Here is a 22,445-nt window from a genome sequence, read left to right as displayed (position 1 = left end):
ACAGCCAAAAATGGAATTCGGGAGCCTGTTTTCACTTACAGAGTGCTTGGGCCACCACAGGTGCCCCTGACACAAGTGACATCTAGGTGGCCATGCCCCTGGCCATGACCATCCCATCCCCCCCCCTGAGGTCAAACAGAACCCTGATGCGGTCCTCAATGAAATTGAGTTTGACATCCCTGTTCTAGATTGTTGGAAGAAGATCTTTGATGTAAACATTTTTTCTTTGTTTGTTCTGGTAGTATTCTATCTGTATTTTTCTTAATTCATTTTGGGTGCTACAGACATATGTTCCATTTACCTAATATTAACATACCAGTTTACTAAAATTAGTAGGATGTGTATTTTTAATGCTATGTCAACAAGTGTAGATTTTAAATAAAGGGTATAAACAATATGTAATTATTGTTTATTGTGATATTTTTAAACCAAAAAGAATTTTAATGTAGCATTGTATAATAAGTGATACATGTATACCCGTAATAAGTAGTGGCTCAATAAATGGAATGCTGGGAAGTTTCTAGCTTAGAAAGATGTGCAAGTGGATTGGAAGTTAAATTACTTCTTGCATTGCTCAACTTGGTTATGATTTATAATTTTATGAGGGTTATAGATATAAACTTGATAGCATAGAATCTCCCTCTATGACTGTTTTAAAAAGAGTAACAGATTGCAAACTGTTATGCTTAATATTAAGAAAGATGTTGCTTGTTTGCAGCATAACCTTTGACAGAGTTCATATACATATATACATACCATACATATATGGTTTCTATAATTAGATCCTGATTAACTTGGATTATGAGTCTTGGATTATGTATACAGTCTATGTTAAATTTAGATTCTTTTTTTTTAAGGAAGGGGAATATGTGGAAGGAATATGCTTTATGATGGATCAATAATTTCATTACAAGCATGTAGTTTATAAGACAAATAGTGAGTGTTTGGTCTAAAAATCTCCTTCAGTTTCTGTTGTGAAGTTGATTAAGTAACTTTGGAGTCTAACTATTTCACAGGGCTGGTATATTAACATTGGGAGAACAGACCTTTTTAGTAGGCTTTTAGTAACAAATCAATGAGCTAGGATTTTATGACTATTATGTAATATTTATTAAATAATTTATTAAACTGTTTTATCCAGTATCAAATTTAGATTATATTTGTAACTTGTTTTGGGGCCTTTAGGCCATAAATATAATTGATTGAGCTAAATTAAGGACATGGACTGTTCAAACACTCTCTAAAATGTTAAAAGTCTTGCTTTTAGTACATTGTTGCTTTGAAGAACATTCTAACCAAATGTAATACTTGCATTTTTATAAAACAATTGGTAACAAAGCTGTTGTTAGAAATCAATCAAACAGTCCACTATTAGTCCTCAAATCAATAGGTCCAAATTTGGTTGTGAGGAGTTCATCCAGATGATTTCCATCTGCTGCACTAAGCCTCAACAAGTCTGGTCCTCACCCAAATCACTTCTTGGGTGTTTTCTTTAAAACAGCAGAGGTGACTTCTTTCATGTTTTCGATTTGAAAACATGAAAGGTTTAAGGAGAACTTTAAACTTTTTAAACTTTTAAAGATTTAAGAACTTTTGGAAAGAGGTGGCTGAAGGAGCCATTATAGTTGTCCCAAGTAATATAACAGTCCCATAACAAACTTTTTTCCTGAAAAGTGAGGACAAGTGGGAAAGAAGGTAATGAGTTTTCTATCAGTTCAACGCTCTTTCTGTCTCTCTCTCTTTCTCTTTCCCTCTCCCTCCCTCTCTCTCTCTCTCCACCCCCCCTCCACACACACACACACATACACCCACACCAACCCTAGCGCTGGTTTTTTTCAGTTTGGGTTGGAGCCGGGTTGAAGTTATCCTAGTCTTTCTGGGAGGAAATCCAAAAGGGGGAGGAGGGAGGAGGGGAGAAAGGGTGGGAGGGAGCCAGGCAGGCAGGCAGGCAGGCTTGGGAATGAAGATTAGGAAGGTAAAGAGAAGCGCGCTATTTTCTTCGCTTAGTGCGCGCTTAAACCACTTTGCCTGGGAAATGTATTAAGCCCTGATACTTCGGCTCTGGAGAGACAAAGGAGCCCCGCTGCAGGCCAAAGAGCGGAACTGAGGTGGAAGCGGCCGTGAAAGTGTGGGAGAGAGAGAGAGAGAGAGAGAAAGAGAGAGAGAGCGCCGAGCAGGAGCGAAATGTGTCTCTCTAGGGTTGCTCCCGAAAGGAGGCAGAGTTGCGGCTAGATGGAGAGAGGAAAGCTCCGGGCGGCAGCGTCTGTTTGCCTGCATCCGCTTCCCTGAACCTTTCGGCGGGGGGGGGGGGGGGAATCTGTTTGGCCCCCAGCAGAGCTATATGACAGCCTCCGCGGTCTGAAAGAGAGGATCTGGAAGGAAGTCTTGGAGAAGAAGTTTGCTACAAGAGTAAGTTTCACTGCTGTTCTGAGACTTTTAACGTCCTGTACATGTGTAAGTCTGACAGGCTGTACTAATAGTGTGTAGATTATACGATTTTTTTTTGACTTTTCTATAAAAACTACTCCCACTATTGAAACTGTCATTATTGTGTGTGAATGACCCCCCACCCATTCCCAGGGACAAGAGTGCTCATCTTCTTTCAAATCATAGGTTCATCTTCACAATCAAGATTGTGTCCCTATAACAGAATCCGGTTAGCTTTCGTCTCACTGAAGGGGTTGCTGTTGTCACATATACCAATGCTAAGGTTGAATCTCACTTCTAAAGGGAAAAGTGACACAAAAAATCAGCAGAAATGGGTAAAGCTTCTTTTAAATTGTGTTTTGGGAGGATCGGCAAGATTTCTCTTGATGACGACTCCCTCTAAGAATGTTGGATATCTTTGGTCTTTTCTAAGAGCCCAGTAATAGTGTGTTTCTCCTCCCATTTTCTTTTTTTTTAAGGTCACGATGAACTGGACACCACTTGTGACCTTAGCTGTGTTGTGGGCAACGTGGCTAGTGTGTGGCTCACATAAGCCAGTGAGGCAAGCTGAGAGGGGGACTCTTGGAGTCAGAAAAGAACCTGTGACCTACAGGAGCAGTATCAGGAGTTCTGCTTCAACCCAGCCCAGGTTAGGCAAGGTGCCTCGGAGACGTGTAAACCTTCCTGGGAGGTATGGGCAACGTCCCCTTGTTAAAAGGGATTCTTTGGAACCTAAAAACCCAGCAGCCACTTCCTCAAAAAATAAATCTCGGGTTCAGATAAGGACTGGTGAGATAAAAATACGGCAGATGAAAAGACCTAAGCTGGAAATGATTAAAGATGAAGGAACATCCACTGCAGTCCAATCACGGGTTGTGCGTTTCTCATCAGGGTTCAGTTCTCCCAATATTTTGGCTAGCTTTGCAGGCAAGAATAGAGTCTGGATCATCTCTGTTCCCCATGCCTCAGATGGCTATTACCGGCTCATGATGAGTCTGCTGAAGGACGATGTCTATTGTGAGTTAGCGGAAAGGCATGTCCAGCAGATTATACTGTTCCATGGGGAAGGTGAAGAAGGGGGGAAAGTTAGGAAGATATCTCCTGAAGGGAAAATCCTAGAGCAGACTCTAGATCCAAGCCTCATTCCCAAACTCATGACCTTTTTGAAACTAGAGAAGGGGAAATTTGGAATGGTGCTGTTAAAGAAGACGCTGCAAGTTGAGGAACGCTACCCTTACCCAGTAAGGTTGGAAGCTATATATGAAATCATTGACCAGAGTCCCATCAGGAAGATTGAGAAGGCAAGGCAAAAAGGCTTCATTCAGAAATGTAAAGCAGCTGGAGGGGAGGGCCAGATCATCAAGGAAGGACTCAGTGGGGGCAACAGTACAAGAGCAGCTCCCAGTGGTGGTCATGTCCAATCATTCCCGAGAAAGGAAGAAACAAGGAAAGGCAAAATGCAACCAACCAGAGTGAAAACTGTGAAGAAAGTGGTGGCAGCCACAATGCCATCTCCTTCCCCCATGACATCTACAGCCACTACCTTCCCTCCAACAACCACAACTCTCAGGCCAGTTGCCAGAATAACAACAATACCAAGCAGAACCACAACCACCATCACAACTACTCCAACTACACAGAGAACATGGACCACAAAGTCACTCACAGAGCTTCCTACAGAGCCCGAGACAACTATCGCTCCTGAGACAGAGGCCTCCCTTTCCATATGGAGAGAAAACCGCAGAGGAAAGCATCCAGGCCACACACAAAGACAACCAACAGTTACTAAAAGACCAAGGAAAGCCAGTCATTATGACACTTACACAGAAATGCCAAGGGCCACCTCCGAGCATTACACCAGGGCAAATGCTGGCAGATTCAGAGACAATCGCACAGACAAGAAGGACAGTCGGGACCCCAGCATCACAGCTGGCCAGCAGAAGCTTCCTAAAAGCAAGCATCCAAAAAAGAAAGCCCAGGACAAGATACTGAGCAATGAATACGAGGATAAATATGATTCAGGGCAGCCTGCTATTCCTCATTTAGAGGAAAGTATCCCCATAGGAAATATTCCACCCAAGAAAGCCAAAGAGTCAAAGAAACGCATCCCTTTAAATAAATCTGACAAGAAGAAAGAAAGGTATGACAAGAAAATTGAGAGGCAGGCCAAGAAAGACAGAGCTGAAAGGAAAAGCAAGCAAGAAAAAGAGCGCAACAAGAAAAACAAGAAAGGAAGCAAGACAGGGAATGATGGAAGCCTGAAACCTCACACTAAGTCTTTCATACAGACCTCCAAGAAATCTGTGACAAACCTTCTGAACTTCTTTGAAGGCAAAAGACGACTTTTGGTAAGTAGATTATCCCTGAACATACATCACTCATATTATGAATTATGAATAAGACTAGACTTTTCTTTCTAAACAGGCATCTATTGCATTAGTTTGGCTTCTGAAAGTTTTTGATGGCAGTCAGTATTTTGACATGTTCATTTTGATGGTACCATAATATTAACTTTCCTCTTATTTCCTCTTATTCAAGCATGATGAACCTATAGTTTTCTAGATACTCTATTATTCAGGTCCTTTCATCCCTCATCTTTGGCCATGTTGGCTGAGATTGTTGAAACTGAAGTCCAGCAATATCTGAAGGACTGCATTCCTCTGTTTGAATGGCCTTCTGAGAAAGCCAATGTGATTCGTGTAAACCAAAGGTCCTGCCAGAATGGAAGAGTCCTTGGGAGTGACATTTGACTGTTATACAGGCACACTATCCTTGCATCCTCCTCCCTGCATTCTTCTTACTCATATTTGCGTATATTCCTGGCCTTCTCTCTATTTTCATTCCTTTTACAAGCATTGGGAACCTTTCTTTCATCAGCTTGTAACTTTTTTAAGAATTTGGAGTCACTACAGAACATTTCTGCAGAGAGCTGCTAAGGTAAAGAGCATGAGAAAGGCAGGATAGGCCTTCCGCTCAACTGTGGGATCCTTACTTGTTGCAAAGCCTAGATTTGCACTCAGCCGTCTGCATCCAACTGCACCACTGTAACAAAAAATTGTGCATTGATAGTACAGTTCTTAGGAAAAGTTTTTTTAAAAAAATTTTTGTGGGAAAACCCTGTTTTTATAGATCAGTCTTTGCTGTCTATGTTGTTGAAATATATTATACTGAATTACAATAGTTATTGTACTGAACCGGGGCTCCTTATCAATATCTCTTCACTGTCAAATCTTCTGCTGAAGGGGGAGGACCTTTCAAAATAGACCTGAGGCATGGGCAGCAAGAGAAAAATGTCACAAAGTCATGTTGCATGAGTGGAGGTTCACTCATGAAATATTGCACATATCCCCCAATGTTTAGGGGCTTTTAAAAAATTTACTGAATTCTCCGAAACAGCTGTTACTATCTTCTGTTTTTCTTTCCAGAGATGTCTTATTTACATTGCCATACCTAAGAAGGCTTTCCCTATTCAATTTTATACCTGGGCCACATACCTTCTGGAATAATTGACTAGGAACTATAACAACTATCAATAATGGATGAGACTAGACTCAGAATGGTTGGGGACCTTCTGTCTTCATCTGACATTTTATAAAATAATTATACATCCCCCTTCACATTTTGTTTCTGCCTGGCAACCTCTAGGGCAATATTTTCAGGTCAGGTGCATTTGGCCTTCCCCCACTAACAGCTTACTTTGCCACTTACCGGTAGCTCTCAGTCAGCAAAATAAGACCCAATGCAAATCTGGAGCATGGCCTCCATACTGCGTTTGTAGTACCTTGCTAACCTTATGCTTCCTAATTGGGAGTCTATATTTTCAAGCTGCCTAGTCAGTGGCCTGGCTGATGTATCTTGAAGCTAGGGAGCTAAGGGCAAGGAGTCTAGCCACACCTTTCACATCTTCCAAGAAGATGCTTGAGTTCTTCTGCCAGCTGTTGAACACCAGTTGTTTATATAACAAAAGGAATCAGTGTAAGAACATTTAAAACACTTCTGGATTGTTGGCATATGAAACATTGGCATCCTCTGATTAAGAACACAGATTGCCAAGGCGTGCCAATGTAAACTGCAAGTAAGAACAGGATTTAGAGTGGTGAGCTACAGGCTGCATTTAAAAGTGGGTAGGTCCTGGAATTAATAAAGTACAATTAATACGATTACTTCTTATATTTTTAATAATCTCCTTCTGTCATAGAGATTTTAAAAATATAAACACTAGTTTAAAGACAGTGAACGACTCACATTCTATAACCACAGAAACAGATTATTTCATGTTCCTAAATGTCAGACAAATTAAACTAGCCGTTTGTTTCTTTTTTAAGCACATGAGTCAGCTTGACTATGAGATATGAAAAATAGAAAAAGGACTTCTCCCTGTGCATGGGTGACTTAGGAAAAGAACCATAAGGCTCACCGGGACCCAAAATATTGCCTGCCATGGTTCCTTATGATGGAGGAGGACAATATGTGGCATTACATTTCTTCAGAATTAATATACTTGATAAGAGCGATTGATACAATTTTGAAAGATAAAGTTTTCTATTCCTACCTTAGTTTGACATTAGCATGACATGTTTCTAATAACGTAATTATAAATCTTGTGGAGCAAATCATTAAATCTTTTCTCAGTAATTTGCACAAGTTGTCAGAAAACAAGAAACAGAGATGGTAGAATCTGTAACCCAGCAATATGAAGCAATGAATTAGCAATAGTTGAAAACAGGATGTTGTATGTTTATTGTTTTATAGTTCATGCTGAACATATTTATATATATTTCAACTTCCAGCTTTTCTAGTTGATATTTTGTTCATCATATTGATGACATTTACTGGTTCTTACTTTTTTCTGGCATTGTTCTAGGATACGAATGTACATATTTGCAATATTTTAGCATGTTGTCAGCAAGAAGAATAGAGTTCTTTTTGTATATAAATTATATGGTTTCAGTGATGTGATGAAAGTCTGAAACCATAATTTTTTATTACCTGTTTTTGCCTTTCCCAAAATTTAACAATTGTATATGACATTAAACTCCCACCAAACATTATTTAAAAGAAATGTGGTAACCTCCTCAGATGTTTTCTTTGACAAACAACATTTAATTTCATGTCATATTGTGACAATTCATACTTACTTTATTGGTTATTATTTATGCAAATAATGGTTACTATAAATGCAAAACAAAACACATTATTATGCATGATAAGTGAAGCACAAATTTTATTTTGTCATGTTTTATATTATTAGAAATTTATAGAATAGATTTTTGGGGGAAATTAATTTGTTGCCAAAATTTGTTAGTGGTTTGTGCACTAACAAATAAACCTGTATTCCTTGTATCTATTGTTAATTAAAAAAACAACATTGGAATATAGGTGCAATATTATTCTATATGAATTTTGGAGGAATCCTTAGAAAATAAAAATGGTGATTATTGCAGCCAACTCCCTCATTCTGAAGCCTGACTTGCCATCCAAAGAAAAACATTATCATAGCTGGGAGATAACATGTTGAAAATCTAAGGGAGTAATTTTAATGAAGTATATATGTATATATGGGTTTTGTCTGCTTGTGTGTGTCTGTTAACTATTTAATGTGTTAAAGTTATCCAGATGCATTTCTCCAGAGTAGAGCTAACGTATTGGGTGAAGAGTATTCTGATTCCCATGGATGGCTTATGAAGACACTCATGTTGGCAGAGAAGTGGGGAGGTGGTTTTTGTAGAATAGGTCCATGGCCAACCAATCCAAGTTTGCTCTTCTATGAGGAGAACAGGAAAGAGGATCTTGGGATTACTCAGTTCCCAGACTACCAGCTTCTGGACATACTAATGATGCTTGTAGATAACATGTGGGGTCATTTGTAAATTCTGGCTTTGCTTTCCTGTCTCCTGTTTGTGTCTGTGGTTTTGCTTCAGGCTCGTTTATTCTACCTTGGCCAAGTTACATTTGTTTGCTACTCTGTGGGGTGGAAGTACAGTCTGAAATATTGAGTGTGCTTTTTTTATACATAAACATAAAAGAAATTCATAGCCAGGCAGCATTTTTACCAAAGTTTAATTTTAACCCACTGACAACTTTAAATCAAAGTATGCTTTCTTTGCTTCAGAAATAATTTTATTTGATTTTTAAAAAAATGATTTTAAAGAAGAGCTCCGTGACTACTATAGTATAATTCCTTTTAAAAGTTTACTTATATATTTTGCAGAGCGAAATAGCAACCCATTAGAAATGATCTGGAATTAGGAAGATAAGTCAATACAAGGGAAATAATTATTCTTTGACTGGGTACAGACAGTAAATTTCCATGATATATGTAATTTAGGGTTGCTATCTCAGGGTTCCTGATGTAGCAACTCTAACTTAGCTATGGTTTATCAAATGATTCATATTTTTATGCACTTGTACAACAAAAGTCCTTGGTTTGCAATCCCCCATGAGCGGACTCATACAATGTGTTCATCCACAACTAGGTCTACTAGATATGGGCTGAAAAATCTAGAATGGCAATAAAGAATAAACATATTCTTCATTGCATGAGCATGACTGCCATCCAGTGGCTATCAGGATTTTTGCAATTCAGATTTTGTAGCAATCCTAACCAGTCACATACCTTTTGTTTAGCAAGGTATATGTAAATCAAGTCGGTCCACCCTAACTGGATTATGGTATAAAAAGAAATACATTTTATTTATGTTATATTTGTTAAAGAAAGGTGGGTCATACATTCATCAATGTAACATACTAAACTATAGATGTGTTTGTATTTCAGTGATAGAAATCCTAGGCTTTTATCAAGTCATATTTCCTTGCTTCATCATGGGAATTATTAGGCAAGCAAACAATGCTAGCCTTCAAACAAGCTTATTTTTACAACTGGATCTAGTTGAAAAAATAATCAGGAATAATTTCTAGAGACAAATGTACTTAATTAACTATTGAATTCTAAATTCTACAAATTCAAAAGGGCTCCTTTTCTGTATATTTTCAAACTGATCTTTTTAAACCATGTATATTTGCAATGTGTAATAAATTCAAATATATCAAAAATTCTATTTAGGAAGACACTTACTATCAGCTGTACAAATATCATGAAAGAAAGGATGTTTTGCTTAATTAATGCCATAGTATTTTCTCACTGTATGGTAATGTTATGGGAGTACTAGACACATAACTAACAATCTATCAAAACACGTTATATTATTGATTAGAATGTTGGCCCAGGAAACTTTGAATTCAAATATGCATTCATCTGCAAAGCATCATTACTCAGCCTAACCTAATTTACAGACTTTGTTATGGGAAAATAAATTGACAGTTGAGCTATATTTATGACTTTGAACTACCTAACGTCTTCCTAAGAGCTGTTTCTATGTCTATAGTTTCCAAAATAAAATTTGATACTTTAATGTGTACTGATAGATGCTTCTATCTAAGATACGTTGGAATTCAAGAAAGATGTTATTGTTAGAAAATGGCCTATTGTCTTCTTTATTTGGAAGCCTTATATACTGTCTAGATCAGGGGTCCCCAACCCTGGTCTGTGAACTGGCACCGATCTACTGCATGTGATAAACCAGGGCATGCAAACAAGCAAAGCACCATCTGTGGGATTCAGGCAGCACACAAAACCACGCCCACTCCGGTCCGTAGAAAAAATCTCTCTCCATGGAAGTGGCCCCTGATGCCCAAAAGGTTGAGGGCCGCTGGTCTCGATAGCCAGTCAAAGGTCCTGGACAAAAATATCCAAAACTATAACTGTCTCAATACTGTCTTTCTATTCATATTTTTTGTTCTTGCCCATTCATGTCCAATTCCATGCTCAATGATTTTGTCTATGTTCTGGATACTGAGTACTTCTTGGCCATATTATTGGTTTAGGAATGATAAGCTAATAAACTTTTCATTCATTTTTTGGTTCCTGCCTTAGACTCACTGTGTCTGGCTGTATTTTCTCCCCAAAACTGATTCTGGCAGAGCATTATGATATTATGAGAATTTACTTATCACAAATTACATCTAAAATTCCAACTAGTAAATATTGTTTCTCATCACTATTAAAATAAAGGGAAAGGAAAAGCCTTGGTGGGTGGCATATTAACTATTGGACCTTGTGTTTAGTTTTCTGAAACTAATGTTCTGTCATTTTATTAGCTGATCACAACACCCAAAGCTGACAACAACATGTATGTGCAACAGAGGGATGAATATTTGGAGAGCTTTTGCAAAATGGCGACTAGAAAAATTTCAATTATCACCATCTTTGGCACAATGAACAACAGTCATATGAAGATCGATCATTTCCAGCTAGGTTGGTTTAATTTTATTACATAGAATGCTCAAGGAGTTTAGTAACCATGAAATACATAAACTATGTATGCATTTAAAGGGATTCTGTTTGTGTGGAAAGCCATCCAGAATCACAAATGTGAGATGGACAGTTGTATAAATCAAGCATATAAATTAATAAACCCAACTCTGGTTGGGAAGAATACGATCACCCTTTCTCGGATAACATGATTCCCATATGTATTTGTATTCCCCTTTTGTATGTATACAGGTGACTCCAGTATTTCCTTTGGATTTTCCCCCCCTAAGCATCATATTCAGATTTATTGAGTATCTCTCTAATAACTTACAAACTAATAAAACAATTGAAAGTTCAAAAGTGTGATTAAATCACAAAATAGATTCAAATCCTTTAGCTCATGAAATATGTGATTAGCCACATATTTTATATCTAATTCTTTTATGTAATTAAACTTAATTTTTTTATTTGTATGAAGGGCCAGACAACAGTGAAAGGGAGTAGGGGGAAATCATCCCATTTGTCCTGTTCTCAAACTTGAAATAGCTTCTACTGGCCTTCACTATCCACTTATCAGCATGGATATCTAGGGCAAGACAGCCTTTTTACAAAGACTTCGGGGAGATTTCCCAAAATCCTGAAACTCCATGGGTTTGTGAGACTGTTCACACACAATACTAGGTGAAGGGGGAGAGGATGTTTACACTGCCAAGGTTAGTACATCCTTATTTTATAAATTCAAGTAAAAAAGTTTCTAACAATTAATTGAAGAGGCAGGAGAAAGTCTATTTCTAAACAAGCTCTGAGATCTAAGAAATATTTGTCTTCTTTTTTCTTAGTTTTATTTTTTACTAAAGTAAAAGTAGATGAAATGTATTCTTTTGCACCACTTTCCTCTTGTCAACTGAAGTATTCTGATACCTTAGGGCTACAAACATTTGCATTTTATAAAGTTCATACTGTATAGGCATAATACAAATATTAAATTTCATTGCTTTCTTTTGAGTGTTGTAAAATTGTTAGTTGCTTCTGATGGATGGATACATTTAAAAATATCAGGATGGATCCAAAGAAGCTGTTTTGTGAATTTGAAGAACTTATATTGATATTCCACCAGGGGAAAGGAGCATATTTTTTTCATGTTTTCTCTCCTGCAGCTGTCCCTCCCAGTTATGTCCTGATTTGCTTTTATCTTTTAATCCAACAAATTCCAAAAGGAGAACAAAGAACTGGACATCTGAGGATGCTGGGCTTGTGCTGTAAAGGTCAGCTGGCAACCCAGACAAGTTCAGACATTCACGGTCCTTTGGCTAAATATAGAGTCAAGACCTTTACAGGAGGGTGATGTACCCTCCATCACATAGGACACAGACAAGTATCCCAACCTCTCTCTGGGTTAGAGATAGCTTTTAAAAACAACAAGAGAACCAAAGAAAAAAGTGTGGATTTGGGCAGGAAAAATGAATACTTTAGAAGTGGCCTCCTTCAGCTTTTGATTAAAGTGAACTTTACAGGAAACAAGTAATAAAAAGAACAACTATTTCAAGGGTCTTTTATTTTTATTAAACTTGATAGCTGTCTGGCTGGAAGGTAAGCTTGGATTCTTTTTTTCCTTTTTTAATGTGTGACACTAAGTGTGTTTGGTTATTGAACATTATTGCGCCATTCTTCAGATTCGGTGTGAAGTCACTAACTTTATTGAATGCTCTTTTTAATTTGTATTATAAAATTAAAACATCTCTTGTTTCTCAAAGGAAATTAAACTATTTGTAGCAAATCAGCATGATTCCGAAGTCTGCCTTGAACATTGATTGTATTTGTGTTCATTTCAGTTTAAAGGGGGATTTTATATTTGATCCATTGTATAACTCCATCTTTTTATAAGGTTTGCTTTTGTTTAACTTTTGTGAAATTAGTCCATATGCAAAGAAAGCATTAAAACCTCTAAGCCAGGGGTGTCAAACTTGCGGCCTGCGAGCTGGATGCATCATGTGCTGGCCCCGCCCCCACCCGGTTTAGCGAAGGGTAAAAAAGTCCCGATACATCATGTGACACTTTCGTGACGATGCGAGTTTGACACCCCTGCTCTAAGCTATGGTTAAGAGGATACATTATAGACAGTTTCCTTTGTACTTTTTCCATTGGCAATGTGGCAGATTGTAGGAGTTCTCATTGTCTCATGCTGGGGTTGTGGGAATATACAAGCTGAGATACCCCATAAAAGATAGGTAATGACAACCAAGGCATTATTTCAAAAGGCAACAAGGTGAAGCCAGATTTTTTTCTGGCTAATTCAATAAACAATGTTTAAAACTATCTGTGGTTTAACAAAATGAGAATATAAGGTGTGTGAAGGCAAAGCCTGAGTCCATACATTATATAAACCATGTAACTTGGTTAGAAGTGGCTTAGCATGTTACATGAATCATGGCTGAGTACAGTACGTGAACATGGCCAATTGTGACACGTAAACAAATTTTCATACACACAAACAAAAGATCAGTATATGAGAGACTTTAATTTGTTTAGATTAAAAAAAACAACACAGTGTACAGCCGCCAGTCTTATGGCATCGAAATACATTCATTTTGTAGCATGTCTGTTCATTTGCTTTGAGAGTTACAGACAGGAGAATAATATACTTGAATTATTTTCCGTTTAGGAAGCTTAGGAATGAATGTAATTGAATAATGAGAACTTTTATTAGAAGAAACAATTTCTTGAAATCTCTTTCATGAGAATAAATTTTATTGCTATATAAAAACAAACAAAACCACATACCATGACATGATTCATTTAATTTTTATAAATGCATGAATAGGGAAAGTGGTTTACACAGATCTTGGAATTTAGCATATTTCCCCACGGATGTGGTGATCTCTCCAGTCTTCTCAAACTCCATTTCTGGGTAGATTTTGACCTGCTCATTCTTGATTTTAAGTTGTGCTACATATACCAAAATACTTAAAATGATTCAGTGATATCTAAAGTATAAAGAATTACTAAAAAATACCAGATCAGATCTTTAGAGAAAGAGAATGAAAAATATACCATTGGATGATACTTCTCAGTTAATTTTAATGTTACACCTCCAGAAATCCAAACATAGTTTCTTGGGAAACATGGCTAAAAAACATGCAGATCTTCTCTTAATTGTGGAGAGGAAGAACTGCCTGGTTTTCACAACAGAGATAATTCTAATAGGTTTTTTTTAAAGAAAGGTACATATTGGAAATCCCTAGATAAGTTCATGATCTATAATATTGCTTTGTCTATATCAGACCATCAGTCTTTTGCTTGATACCATTATGATTTGCACTGTTGTTTGGGCTTTTGGTTTGCCTATTAGTAGTATCTAAGGAATAATCTTCACATGCTTGACAAGAACATAGCAAGTTTTCACCATTATTGCTTGCGTTAGTGAAAATTAATGTGATATCTGATAGGTATCTTTCAAGAGGACAACAGAGTCATCTGCTTATCCTCATTTTGTTTTCTTTTAAGATAATGAGAATCCTATGAAGGTGATAGAGGATGAAGACCTGGTGGACCAGAATCTCATCAATGAGCTGAGAAGAGAATATGGAATGACCTATAATGACTTCTTTATGGTGTTGACAGATTCTGATATGAAGGCCAAGGTAGGAGGAAGTATATTAGCAAAATTAATGAATAGATCAGATGTCCTGTGGATGGCTTGGATTACAATTACTATGATATTTTAACTAGTGTGACCGATTAAGAGTAGAGATGAGAACGGCAGAAAGGAGAGTTGATTGCATGAGAGATATGGTTCAGGTACAAGCATAAAACTGAGTTGTTTTTGAAGAGGAAAGTGGAGTTGCAGAAATAATTTTTAAAAATGTCATTTCATTTGAAAATACTGTGCCAGGTTGAATGCCTATGGAGATTTTCAGTCATCCAGGTCATGGTTGTCCCAAAGGTGCTTTTAAAAAGGCAACTGGACTTTGTTTTTCCTTAAAGACTTCGCTTCTCATTCAAGAAGCATCTTCAGTTCACTTCAGTTCAGAACTGAAGAAGCTTCTTAAATGGGAAGCAAAATGTCTTCAAGGAAAAACAAAGTCCAATTGCCTTTTAAAAAGCACCTTTGGGTGTACCAGGCTGACACACTTACAGAACATGCAATTCCATAGAAAGATCTAACAATGTCATTAAAGTTTTCACCATGTCGCCTTTAGCAAAACAAATATGGCTATTTGTATATATTTCTTTCCTGCTGAGATGCCATGCAAAAAGCTCCTAGTTAAACTACTGCTCATGGACTGTCTAGACATGACAAGGAACAGTTAAAATTTATTGCTATATACACTTTTGGATCATGATGATATTAAACTGCTTCTATCCATAAATCATTATCTGCGTTGGGAGGTGCCAAGAGATTTGTTTGCAGTTAAAACTCATCTTAATTCTTTGTTTCATAGCAATACTATGAAGTGCCTATCGCCATGAAGTCTGTGTTTGATCTGATAGATACTTTCCAGTCACGTATCAAAGAAATGGAAAAACAGAAACGGGAAGGCATTGTTTGCAAAGAAAATAAGAAACAATCTCTGGAAAACTTTTTGTCCAGGTATTTCCTAAAGCAACCTCACAGTTCTTATTTTCTTTTAATAATATAAAATGAGAGAAATGTTAGAATGCAATTGCCACCAGCCGATCAGTTTGAGTTTTTTTTTCTTAAAACAAAAAAGCTTATATAATCAGAAATAAATACCTAATGAGAACATTGCCTAAGCTTACTTCCTCCCAGCCGCAGTGAATCATTTTGTGAATGAAGGCAAATGTAGGAGAATGTTGCAGGATCTAATCTGAGTCAGTCATCGACACCAGAGATTTATTCTTCTGAGTTTTTGGACTCATGCTGGAGAGCATCCTCAGGGAACTTCCCACTCTCCAGAAGGAGTCAGATTTTTGGATACAAAACTCTTCCCCCCAAATGTGTTAACATAAAGTGTACAACAAGACTGGACAGACTTCAAGCTTATGTGATGTATTTTGTTCGTTAGAAGAATTCTGAAAGTCCAACAAAAGCTGAGCAATAGAGAACAGTACTTCAGGAGGATGAACCTAAGGTGCAAATTTTGGGGTGTTCCCAGGGTGATTTGAAGCAATGATCACTGGCTTCAAAATGTTGGGTGCAAACAGATGATCAAAGCCTTGCCCAATTTTTAATATGTCTTACATGCCATTGTATGCACGTAAAAAGCAGCAGGACTTCAGTTGTCCAATTTTGCCAGCCTTTTTGATATCAATCAGTGACTATGGCTATCAACCCAGGAATTTGAGAACAAGTACAACTGTGTTTCCAGAAGAATTAATTAACTGAAAAAAGTGTTTTGGACTGTTGATAAATAAAACTTTTCTCACATTTGTGTTGGGAAGTTCTTTTATGGACAGTTGTGGTTCTTTCCAAACCACCTTTGGTCCATAATCCTCCAAATCCTGCCAATTTTTCATGTAGCCTTTTAATCTTTTCCAGGGGAATGAAGAGTCTGGATATAAGTTAATACAACAGAGCTGCAACAAATAGGAGAGTTTATCAGCAACCTATCAAGACCAGCTGAACCAAAAGTGTAGATTATCCCTTCCCTTAAATAGACTCTGCTTCATCCTCTACTACACAAGAGTGGATAACTTGCAGTTTCCAGATATCTGTGAACATTCTCAGTCATTCAGGTCTTAGTTGCCTCAAAGGTGCTTTTTTTCTTCTTCAAAAGGCAATTGGACTGTTTTTTCCTTGAGGAAGAAGTTTTGGCTTCTTATCCAAGAAGCTTCATCTGTTTGTCATCCCACTACATCAGAACTGATGAAGCTTCTTGGGTGAGAAGCAAAATGTTTTCTTCTTCTTCCTCAAGGGAAAAACAGTCCAGTTGCCTTTTGAAGAAAAAAAAAAAGCACATTTGAGATTGTAGTTTCTAGCTGTTGCCAAATAACTCTTAGCATCCCTCCACATTGACCATTATGGCTAAGGCTACAGATGTTGAATTCACCAATATCTGGAGCGCTATTGGTTGCTTTACAGGGTCTATCACAAATAGGCAGAAGCTACACAGAAAGCTGTAATGACTAGCTGATGGATTCTACCTAGTAATGTGGGGACTTCTTTTAGTATGTACTCTTTTTCATTCCAGATTCCGGTGGAGAAGGAGACTACTGGTAATATCCACTCCCAGTGAGGAAGACTGGGCTTATTCACAGCAACTTGCAGCCCTCAGTGGGCAAGCATGCAATTTTGGTAAGTAATAATTTTGGTAAATAATAAGAGCCAGTTTGGTCTAGTGGTTAAGGCACTAGGCTAGAAACCAGGAGATTGTGAGTTCTAGTCCTGCCTGAGACATGAAAGCCAGATGGGGAGGAATTCTGGGAGTTGAAATCCTCCAGGCTTAAAGTTGCCAAGGTTGGAGACCCCTGATCTATAGGATTGCACTCTAAATGTTTCATATTAGATTCTTACAAAGCAAACATCTCCAGGGTTAATCTCAGACTCTGAATTATGAAGAGAAAAAAATGACTGATCATGAATATAAATTTTCCCAATATCCTTTCTCATCAAGGTTTAACCAAATTATGGTATCCCCGTAAATTACTAAAATAGCAGAATGGAATGTCTTCCCTTTGTATTTTTTGTAGTGATTTGAGCAAGTCTGATACAGAGTTTTTTAAAAAATAACATATGAATTCTATTTATTGGTATCTGGCTCTGTTAGATTCCAGGATTGGGGAACTGCCTGAAGTAGTTCTAGGTACCGAATTTCAGTGGGCTACACAAACGTGAAGTATAAAAATTATGATTATATAACAAATATTTTGCAAAATATTCCATTTAATTCTATAATTGTTGTATATTTTGCATTATCACAATTATTGACATCAAGATGTTTAATAATTGATGCTTTTCTTTTATAGGTCTGCGACATATAATTATCCTCAAGTTGTTAGGCCTGGGAGAAGAGATTGGTGGAGTTCTAGAACTATATCCAATCAATGGTAAGAAATACTTTTCAGATTTTGACTGTGCTAAATTGCCAAAGAAAAACATGATGTGTATTATTCTTTATGCTGAACCATTATTTATTTGTTTATATTTAGAAATAGTGAATTATCTTGAGACTAGGCAGTATAATAATATTAGTAACCTCATATAAATACATAGTAGGGTCATCCTTCCCTAGGACTTTGGGTTGTGAGCCTCAATTGAAGCCCAGTATTATTGCTGTTCGTATTGACATTTTATTTTTTCATTACATTTTTCCATCTACTTTTTGTAGATATATGTATTATTAGATTTCGTTGGATGTTTGTTTATTTGTTTCCAAATCAAAACAGCAGATAATACTCCGCTAAACACATTTTGGAAAGCAGATTTTTAAAATTTGTTCCATACACGTCAGATTGACTTCTACCATGTTTTGTTACTATAGATATTGTTGTAAATTCTGGAACTTTTCATAGTCCTGTACACATGCTCTTTAAATACTGTCAGCATCACCACTTCTACATAAGAACTGTAGGCAATCTTGCAGATTCATCTGTTATGCTCCATTTCCCGAACGGATATGGCTGCTGCCCACAAGTGTCTGAGGACAAGCCAGAGAGTATTATATTCTCTGAATCCACGGGCCAGAAGATAGCAAGATGCTGTCTCAGTTATGACCTCATGCTCTGCCCATGAAAATTAAGAGTTAAATGAATCTGAATAACATGCTGTGCAGGGTGGCTACTAACGCTCAGAATTAAGTTTACATCTTTGTCTACCCCTGCTCGGGGGATCTTCTCTGATGTTCAGCATTTTGGTAAATAGGCTTTAAATTTAAGTTCATCCAACAGAGAGATCCCACTCAAGCAGTCATGTCAACTTCCTATGGCCAGAGATGCATTGGGCATTTAACTGCCCACAAGATTGCTGGGAAAACCCTATAGAAATCATTTGAATTTATATGTCTGTGGAGATTCTCAGTCATCAGATCACGGCTGTCCCAAAGGTCCTTTTTCGAGAGGGAACTGGACTTTCTGGTTTTTCTTTGAAAACGTTTCGCTTCTCATCCAGGAAACTTCTTCAGTTGAAGAAGCTTCTTGGATGAGAAGGAAAATGTCTTCAAAGAAAACCAGAAAGTCCAGTTGTCTCTTGAAAAAGCACCGTTGGGACATTTGAATGTATAGTTTGCTAATTTTGTTCATCAGAGAATACGTATTTGTGTACCCCGGAATAGGTTCTCAAATCTTTTAAATTACAATGGATATTAATAAGAAAAAAATATACTGTATTAGGAAAATTCATATTTTAAAAACCTATGGTTTAATTGTTTTACACTGAATTTACTTATCTCAGTAGAGATTCTGTAGGAAAGTAGATATTCTAAAGGAAAATTTCTCCCATTGCGCTGCACTGGCTACTGGAAAAATGTCTTTTTAATGCAGCTTTATTTCAAAACACTAAAAAAGAGGGATTTTTTCTTTGATATGATCATGAAATATTCCTTCTAGCATCAAAAAGCATTTCTGCTACAACTAATCCAATTCCAGATCAGTTTCAGCAAAAGCAATTATCTTAAATAGTAAAAAATATATACAATTGATATATATGCTATGCTTTCAAGACCAATTTATCTGCCGATCTGAAAATGTTAACATTTCCCCCAATTCTGACCTTCTCTAGGGAGCTCCAGTGTGGACAGGGAAGACGTACCCATTCATTTGGTGAAAGACATCCGCAATTATTTCCAGATCAGTCCTGAATATTTTTCCATGCTTTTGGTTGGCAAAGATGGGAATGTCAAATCTTGGTATCCTTCCCCAATGTGGTCCATGGTCATTGTATATGATTTAATTGACTCTATGCAACTTCGACGACAGGAGATGGCCATTCAGCAGTCACTTGGCATGCGGTGCCCAGAAGATGAATATGCAGAGTATGGCTACCATGGTTATCACCAAGGTTATCAGGAAGGTTATCAAGATGATTATCATCATCATCATGAAAGTTACCACCATGGACACCCCTACAGAAAGTAGCAATTTAGCCTTTGACTGCTTGCATCCTACTAGTCTTTCAAGTCACAAAAGGCCACATGTGGAAATTGCTTCATGATTGCCTGAACATTTTCTATTGCTTTAGTGTTCAGTCAAGGGTGTGTATAAAATTTTGGCCTTCTCTGTAACGCACATTTCCATGAACTGAAAGAGGTGAAATTAATTTCACTGATGCCTTATGAAATAAAGACTCCTTTATATTTTAGAGCCCTTTTAACTTGAGGTATTTCCTTGTGCTATGTACTGTATATATAGAATAAGAAACTCCTTTCTAATGGTGATTATTGTATGATAGGTATGATATAACACACAATGGACATCAGTTCTTGTCTAACTGCATTCCCACTCCCCCAGGAAATATATATTTGAAAGCTGTGAATCTTTACAGAGGAAAAATAGTGAATTGTGTTGCAGAATATGGTTTTCATAGTGCAGTTTTTCAGGAGGGTTTATTACAGTTGTTACAGAAAATGATTTCTAGAGGACTTTTTAAAATGCTTTGACTAAAATGACTTTGTTCATAATATGCCATCTCTATAGGATTCTGTCAATTACCAATCTGAAGAGTTTCTAGAGTTAACAATTTAAATATAGTCTATGATTCTGAGTGAAAATGTAAGAGAACAAAGATTTTAACTTTAGCAATAGCAACAGACTTATATACCGCATCATAGTGCTTTTCCAGCACACCCAAAGTGCTTTACAGAGTCAGCATATTGCCCCCCAAAATCTGGATCCTCAGTTTACCAACCTCAGAAGGATGGATCAATCTTGAGCCAGTCAGGATCGAACTCCTGGCAGTGGGCAGAGTTAGACTACAACACTATATTCTAACCATTGTGCCATCATGGCTCAGTATATTGCTGGATAAAAAGATATTTCAGCTTTTTAGCCAGCAATATATTTAAGCAAAGCCACAGGGCAACAACCTTAATGTTAGATATTATTTTGCCTAACATCTTTGGGCCAGTCACTCTCTCTCAGCCCAGCCCATCTCATGGGATTGTTGTTGTGTTGTGGAAAACAGGAGGAGGAAGTTGTGTTAGATGTTTGCCACCTTGAGTTTTTTGTAACAATAATAAAGGCAGAGTAGAAATAAAATAATAATCTATACTTTGTATGTATCAATTCAAACTGCAGGTGGAAACAAGTATAACATTCCTCTATACAGGTACAATATACTCTTCTCAATTAGAAAAAAAATCTTAGCATGTCAGAAAAACCTTTTCCTAATATGTCATAGCAATTGCTGCAATTTACATGAGGCCTAAAGGTCAACAGTTCCAAAGTAAAACAATAGTATTGTCCCAGTTTCTATTTCCTATGTAGAAAAAAAGAAAAGGAAATACTTTCTGTGGTTTAACTTGGAATTCAAAAACTCTTCATCTGCAGTGTCCTGTACTTGGATCCAATTAGTTTTTCCGTCCTCCAATACCAAAGGAAGGAAACCTCAAAAACAGCTACACATACATTATCACCACTGCCAACACCAATCTGAATGGACTATCAGAGAATATTTGTGTAAATTGACAAAAGAAGACAGAGTGAGCTAAATCTAAATAGTAAGATGAGTTTTAATTGATGTTCGGGTGCAATTTGTAAGACACTAAGTAGTCCATATGTGATCTTAAAATTTCACTAAACTTGATTAAAGTTAACTTGCAAAACATGCTAGGCAGATTTATCAAATGTTTTGTGAGATGATTTTTTCCAGAAATGGTTAAGTTAGTTTTCTCTGTGTTTTGTTTCTTTAAGTGCAATGTAATCTAAAACTAGTGATTTCACAACTTCCTGAAAATGTCATGCTAGGAATAATTGTCATGTTAAAATAAGTAAGACCAAACCAATCAAGACACAACTGAAAATAATCAACACTAGCTTTAAATTGGACAGTCTTGGTTTTTATTTATTTTTGTTTGTTATTAGATATTTGCAAAAAAAAAACAAAACCCTACATACCACTAATGCAAAAAACTTTCAGAATGTTCTTTCAAGAAATTTCTTGTTAAAGTCCATATAAACCAAACAAAGCAGATTTCTTTCTCAAACACAGACAAACCACATATTTAGTGGACAAATGTATGTTCCCTAAGTGAGTCTGCCAGGCCACATGAATGCAAAAGGAGAATCTTTTGAAGAAGACTGGCTAACAGATGAATATTTAACTATTTCCATATTTTTACATTCTATTTAGGAAACACCCTTTCAGGTCATTTTCACAGGAGAGGAAAATCATTCAAGTACTCCATGTCCAAACCAACAGTCATGTAGGCCCTTGCAATAATAATAATAATAATAATAATAATAATAATAATAATAATACTCATCCTTTGGATATATTAGGTCAGGAATGCTTAATCAGGTACTTCTAGGGAATCCAAGGCCTTGAAATTTGGTAGAGTTACCTAGTTTGGACAACAGTTTGATGTACCTTAAATGACTCCATTAAGAGCCTAGCACAAATTCATACATTACTGAAAACTTAAGTATATATGTGTGATATTGCCAACTTTGAAAAATATGTATTAGAATATTGATTTTCTAACTGTTATGGAAAGTCAATATTGGTCACTAAAGTATTAATTTTTCTGTCTCTAATTCTATTGGTATGCATAAAACCAACATCCATTTGCCTACTTTTTTTCTGGTCTGGAAA

The 22,445-nt window shown here is 36.9% G+C and overlaps 1 protein-coding gene across 1 annotated transcript; it reads left to right on the top strand.

The window, feature by feature from the left end:
• The first annotated feature begins 1,966 nt into the window (after positions 1-1,966).
• CCDC80 (coiled-coil domain containing 80) lies at positions 1,967-21,547 on the top strand. Its single transcript, XM_070942764.1, has 8 exons — positions 1,967-2,409; positions 2,907-4,775; positions 10,585-10,741; positions 14,243-14,379; positions 15,181-15,329; positions 16,891-16,994; positions 17,666-17,746; positions 19,416-21,547. Exons 2-8 carry the CDS (start codon positions 2,913-2,915, stop codon positions 19,769-19,771), a joined length of 2,847 nt encoding a protein of 948 aa, XP_070798865.1. The 5' UTR covers positions 1,967-2,409; positions 2,907-2,912; the 3' UTR covers positions 19,772-21,547.
• Positions 21,548-22,445: the final 898 nt, after the last annotated feature.

This window comes from Pituophis catenifer, unplaced genomic scaffold (genome assembly GCF_029215685.1).
Source record: "Pituophis catenifer annectens isolate HBS135680 unplaced genomic scaffold, rPitCat1.0.hap2 SCAF_4, whole genome shotgun sequence".
NCBI lineage: Eukaryota > Metazoa > Chordata > Lepidosauria > Squamata > Colubridae > Pituophis > Pituophis catenifer.
The sequence above is the reverse complement of the archived record's forward strand: the minus strand, read 5'-3'. Positions and strand labels throughout refer to the sequence as shown.